General features: G+C 45.3%; 1 protein-coding gene across 2 annotated transcripts in view; it reads right to left on the bottom strand.

The window, feature by feature from the left end:
• Window positions 1-219: 219 nt before the first annotated feature.
• The window catches only part of Znf280b (zinc finger protein 280B), a 16,806-nt gene continuing 10,627 nt past the window's right edge, over window positions 220-6,398 (bottom strand). For both annotated transcript variants that reach the window (XM_005360214.3, XM_005360213.2), the window contains exon 3: window positions 220-4,747. In XM_005360214.3, the coding sequence (XP_005360271.1) occupies window positions 3,109-4,680 (1,572 nt within the window). In that variant the 5' untranslated portion in view covers window positions 4,681-4,747 and the 3' untranslated portion in view covers window positions 220-3,108. The remainder of the gene's footprint in view (window positions 4,748-6,398) is intronic.

Genomic DNA, 6,398 nt, shown 5'->3' with positions numbered 1-6,398 from the left:
TGTGGTGACATACACGCTCATAGCCCTACACACAAACCATAAGCACAACAATAATAAAAATCCTTTTATTCAGTAAGCCTATCAACTCTACTGAGCATGTCATTTCGAAGTTCTAACCATTGAGATAATAAAATGAACCCAGCTGAGGAAGACACAAAAGTTAGCAAAAATACACAGTGTTCAAAGCTAAAAAGAAAGACAATAAAGCAAAAGGTTTTCACAAAAATGCTTTATTTCTCTAGTTGCTATTTCTTATAAATAACTTTGGCAACATTAACAAAATAATAACTTTTATTTGAAAAAAGAAGCAACAGACTTCACAGAGTAACAAAATAGTAATCTTGACAGCTATTTAAGACGTGTGTAAACAAAACAAAGTGACATTGCTTTAAAAATAGATGAGCTCTCCGTACAGAACGGAAAGCTCCAACACTCGGCTCACTATGCTTCTTTGTGTTATAGGCACGGAAATGGACTTAAGCTAGCTCACTTCGAAGACAGAACCAAAGCTCTTGCTAATGGTTTATTCCTGAAGTTCTGTGACTAGGAAACTTAGCTAGATTGCAGAGGGAAGAGGGGTGCAGCGAGAGGTAAGTTGCCTTCAAAAAGAAGGGATAAACAGGACTTCAAAAGCAGGTGGGGGGGAGGAGTTTCTAGTCCTCTAAAAATCTCGACGAGCTCAATAAACCACGTGTGAGGTAGCAAGCCATGCAGGCCTGGGGAGAGCACTGAGGAAGGCTGTGCAGTCTTTGCATCGGGAAGAAATGGGAATCTGAGGAACAAGGCCAATACAATAGGTCAGAATAGTGCAGCAGCGGGGAGACTGGGAGGGGCAGCAGATGGGAGCCAGGCCGGAGCCCTGGACCTCCTTTAGCAGTAAACAACAATCTATACTCCTTAGGAGCATGCTGAAGTGAAACAGCAAACGACAGCCAAGGTGCTGGAGACACTAAACACTCGCCAAAGACAGGTCTGAGGTGGTTCTTCTTTTCTACCACAGACAGCACACAAGTCTGCAGATTCATTCAAGCACAGTAGGACAAACAACCCTTTCCACATCTAAAGGAAAGGGACAGGGAAAAAAGTTAGTGTGCCTTGGCCCAAGAAAACTCATTCAAAGGGCCTATAAAATAGTCAAGACGCAGACCACAATCAATCCACGGGCCAAGCACGAGCAAATATGACACCAAAAGATAAGAGCAGCCGCTCATCTCCCTCAATCTTAACAGGGATGCGGGGCCTGGTGATGGCCTCTTCCCAGGCTTCCATGAAATCGAAGGAAACTTCACTAGACTGAGGAGGGAAAAGGAACTAGGGGCTTCTAAGGTACCCATCCCCACTGCCCCTTTCTTCTTTTTGGCTCTAAGGGGCAGGGTCTTGCTGTGTAGTTAGTTTGGCCAGGAACTTGCTGAACAGCCCAGGCTGACCCTTCTGCCCCAGGCTCCCAAGAGCAGGTGCCACCAGTGTGTGCTACCACACCCAGCAAGGTACTTCTAAAGAAAAAGGGGAGCCTCGGGAGAATTTTCCAGACCCACGTGTATAACCAGCGTGCACCCAGACTCCTTGGCTGATGAAAAGCAGCAGCTGGGCACCTGGGCTAGACACGGAGGAACAACAGGCAGCTCCGGACCAGGCTCGAGGAGAGAGCCCTGATAACTTCTACAGAAACGGCTAACACTACTGAAGCTGCAGAGGACCAGTCCTCGGAGGGTGCCCTATTGTTCCTCCTTGTGACCAGCTGAGTCGTCTGATACATTAGATGGGAGAAAGCAAGTCTTCGTTGAGGACGTATCTTGCACACCCAAGTGCTTCAAGTAAGACCCAAGCAATATTAGCGTGATCAACTGGGAAATTATGCATACAACAAGGGAACGCACGTCATTATATCACTCAAATATGAGGCAAGACACAAACTGGGACTAGGGATCTAGTTCAGTGGCAGAGCCCTTGCCTGGTACACGTAAGGCCCTGGGTTTAATCCCTAGCACCAAGTGGGGGCAAAAAAGCACCACATCACCACACTCACGCTTCACATGGTCAATAACCATGAGCTACACGTACACTGAAAACCGTAGTGAAAAGGCCACTGGGGGCGTGAGTCCTGGTCGCCCTGGGGTATTTCTTTGTGCTACATCCAGTATCACTGGGCAAGTCCCTACTACAGTTGAGAACTAAACTTTACTTCAGTCCAGGGCACAAACTGGACAGATGCCATTTTTCTGAACCTTTTAAATTAAAACTAAGGTTCAATACACTTCAAACAACAAAGGCCAAGGCTTCTTTCCCCAGACCCGGGAAAAAGACAATGCACTTTACTGCTCTGGCCAGCTCATTCTTCAAACGCAGCTAACCAGACAGGAGAAGAGAGGGCATGAATTTCACTACCCTCAAGTATCAAGCGACAGGAAGTCCGTGGACACTGGTTCCCATTCTTGCTACTTCAGGTGGCACTAAGGATACACAGCTGTGTTTTTAATGTTCGCAGGGGCCTTTTACAAAACGTGGGCATTTTACAATAGCCTGGCCTCCTTGGATCTTCTCTTCGGTAAAGACATTCGGGCAGTACTCTATCTTTGGCTCCAAGACTGGAATGAACATATGCCCATCCACTTACCCATGCTAAACCTCTCCCTCCTGCAGCAAGCATTAACTACCTGTATATAGATCTTCAAGGAGAGGTGGGGCCGTGTGAGCCCCACAAACTCCAAACTTTTAGGTAGAAGAGCTTTCAAGCTTAGGAGTTACATAAAAATACTAATGAATAGGTTTAGCTTCTGTTTCCCATTCACGAGGATACAGGCATAAGCACCTTCCTTGTGCTGAGCCAAACAATCTTAAAGCAGATGTATTTTAAATACCACTCACTGTTCATTCAGTAAATACTGTAGGTCAGAGAATGGGGTGATAGAGAACTTGCTTATTATTTGGGAGACCCTGGATCTAGTCCCAGCACAAAAACAGAACAAAATAAACCCTCACAAAATAAAAAAAAAAAAACAACAAAAACCCTGCATTATCACAATTTTTTTTTAAAAAAAAGTTCACTTATGAATAACAAATGTATAGCTTGGACTCTCATCTCTAGGAAGGGTTTGGGGTTGACTTAGATCAGTGGGGCCTTTTTGAAGGTCTACCTTGAGACCTGGAGGAAGATGGTTCCCAGTCAGTTGTGCTCACAGTGATTGACGCTACTTTCCCAGATTCTGACTGCACAGGCTCCGCGGACACCTGAATGACAACCTTGGTATCAGGAGGTAGCCCTTCTAGCTGCTGAGGCTTCTTAAACGTTTGGTGACACCACGTCTTATGCTCCATTTTCTCCTTGAAGGTTAAAAACTGCAGCCGACACTTGGAACACTGGTGACCGCTTCTTTCCCAGTGGCCCCTGTAGTGACTCATGTACGGCGTGGCAGTTTTGAAGATCTTAAGACAAAATGGACACAGTAGGTTCTTAGTGTTGACATGGCACTTCCTAAAATGCGTCTCCACGTCGGCAAAGGCGGACGACCTGTAGTTACAGATCTGGCACACGTAGGGCATCTCCCCGGGCTTATGATTGTCCTTCATGTGCTGTAACAGAACGTGGTCTGTCTCAAACGACAGGTCACAGATTCTGCAGACCGTAGTGGGGTCGGGGGCGGTATGCACGCGGTCAACATGACACTCCAGCTGGAAGGGGGAGGGGAAGTGGCGGTGGCAGTGCTGGCAGGTGGTGTGGGTCTCCCAGCCGTCGTTCCCTTGCCGCTCGAGTTCCAAGTGATGTTTGGCATGATTCATAAACTTGATGTTTTTTAGCGCTTTCAAGCACTCGGGGCACTTGAAGGACGTGTGAGTCTTCTGCCCTGGCTGCCCATCTCCTCTATGCTGTCCATAATAAAAGTCACTAAGTAACAAGGTCAAACTTCCCTTCCTGGGATCCAAGGTCTCTAGACCGGCTAGACTTGAAAAGCCCACTCCTGCCTGTCCTTTCTCCTGGCAAGGGTGTACCTTAGAGGGACTGACGCGGAGGACTGGAAGGGGGGCTCCATTCATAATGTGGTTAAGAGATCTGGGAACATCTCTGGAGCATGGACTCGGCTGGGGACTCAGGGTATGGAAAGTACCCGCAGGAGACGATGCTGATGAATGGTCTTCTTCAATTTCAATAATTTCAGGCCTCTGCGGATTTATGACATTGACTGCAGAAGAATGGCACTTCGATACATAAGGGCTCTCATTTAAATCTCCTGCTGGAAGTGCTGCCCTTACTGGACGAGGCTTTGAGCTGGAGGTTATACCCAAAGGGGAGCCCTCTGAGGAGCTTTCAGGCACGATCTGTGGAGAATTACTTCTACAGTCGGGTTCGGACAAAGGGTCAATAATAATAGGACTGTCTGTTGACCTTGACTCAGTCGGAGACTCTGGCAAGACTATCACTGTGTCCGAGCTGGGGGCTGCAGGACCTGAGGGCTGCTGTCTTGGAGGAGTAGTTGTTGTCAGGCAGTTCCGTTTTCTTTTCAGCCGTGAACCTGGGGTGACCCTGTTCAAAATGTTCGAATTAGCAGGTTTTGAATTTGAACTCGTTCCAACAAAGATCAGTTCGGGGTCCTCACGCCCATGCTCAACCCCTACAAAGATCAGCTCGTCCTCGTCGGGGGCTTGACTGGGCTCCTTGCTGCACAGCACGTATGGCTGCTCCATTTCTAACGTTTTGGTTCCTGACGGGTGTGGGCACAAGTGCCAGTGCCTCCTCTATCCACACTGCCACCTGAGAACAAACACATCACACATCAGTAATCACAGAAGGACTTATCCTCATGAAAGTCTCTGAGGTGGCTACAAACTCTAAGATGCTCATTCAGTGCCATTACCATTCTGCCCTCCCCAGCCAGTCACACTAGAGGACTTTCCAGGGCTTCACGCAATCCCACCGTACCCTTAAGGCCCCTGCAACACATTCATTACAGTGAACTGGAGCTACGCCAGTCCCTCCAGTCAATCGTGAACACTGAGTATCTCAAGGACTAACCAGCTCACTCCTACCGGCCTTGAAATGAACTGCGCTCAGACAGAGCAAAAGCAGAACACACTCCTATGCCACGAAAAGGCTCGAGACTGAACTCAGGCTGTCACACTTGGCACCAGTGTGCACTGCACCTGCTGAGCCATCTCACCAGGCCCAGCATAACCTTGCCTATAAAAATTAAACTAGTGTCTAATATATAACTTGCATGACATTTTTAATTTGAATATTAGTATCTAACTTGTAACATATCATTTGTTCCTATAAACACCTTGGAAGTTCTGTTAAGCATAATAATAAAAATTATCTGCCCTTTTCCTCATTACTCTATTTACATATTTTATTTTCCCAATGCTGGTAATATACATGTCAAGCACTAAGAAAACAGTGACGGCATGAAACTCACAGTCTAGTGTGTGATACACAGCATGGTTCACAACTAAAATTTAAGATCAAGGATATACACACACACACAAGCACACACGCTTCCTGCCATAACAATATGGACTGAACCTCTGAACTGTAAGCCACCCCCAATTAAATGTTTCCTTTATAAGAGTTGCCATGGTTATATTGTCTCTTCACAGCCATAGAAATCCTGACTAAGAAAACATACAAACAAAAATCTAAACCAGAATGACCACATTCTTTCAGGTAGAACAAATATCAGAAGGTAAATTGAGAAGTAATATGGCTATCAGGCTTCTGTAGCCCAAAAAGATTTATTTTATTGAGGGTTTTCACAAAGCCATTTTACATGATTCCTGAATTCTAGTTTAGATGATATGAGTCTATTACAGAAGAGATCCTAATGACTCCACCAGATAAATCTTCAGAACCATAAGCACTTTTAGCTAAGGGGCAGGATACAAGATAAAGATTAAAAAAAAAATCAATATGCTTCCTATAATACCAATGACAAACACACTGAGAAAGAAACCAAGAAAACAATTCCACCAAAATCACCTGCAAACGAACCAAGAACCTTGGAATAAACCTAATCAAGATGTGCATGAACTCTAGAGACCTCAACAATGGACATTTTAAAACACTGAAGAAAGAAATTGAGGAAGACATTAGAAAATAGATGGACCACTCATGATCAGGGATCAGAAAAGTGAGTGTCATGAAAATGCCCATCCTACCAAAAGCCATCTACAGATTCAATGCAATCCCCATCAAAACCCCCTGAAATTCTTCAAAGACACAAAAAAATAATCTTTAGTATCATAAGACCCAGAGAGACAAAGTAACCCTGAGCAAAAACAATACTTATAGAGGTATCAACATCCCTTATTTCAAGTTTTACTACAAAGCCACAGTGGTAAGAACAGCAGGAGACTGGAACAGAAACAGTATCAATCAATGGAATCAAACAGAAACAGTATCAATCAAT

This window comes from Microtus ochrogaster, linkage group LG2 (assembly GCF_000317375.1).
Source record: "Microtus ochrogaster isolate Prairie Vole_2 linkage group LG2, MicOch1.0, whole genome shotgun sequence".
In the NCBI taxonomy this organism is placed as follows: domain Eukaryota; kingdom Metazoa; phylum Chordata; class Mammalia; order Rodentia; family Cricetidae; genus Microtus; species Microtus ochrogaster.
Note: the sequence above shows the minus strand (reverse complement) of the source record. Positions and strands in the feature narration are given on the sequence as shown.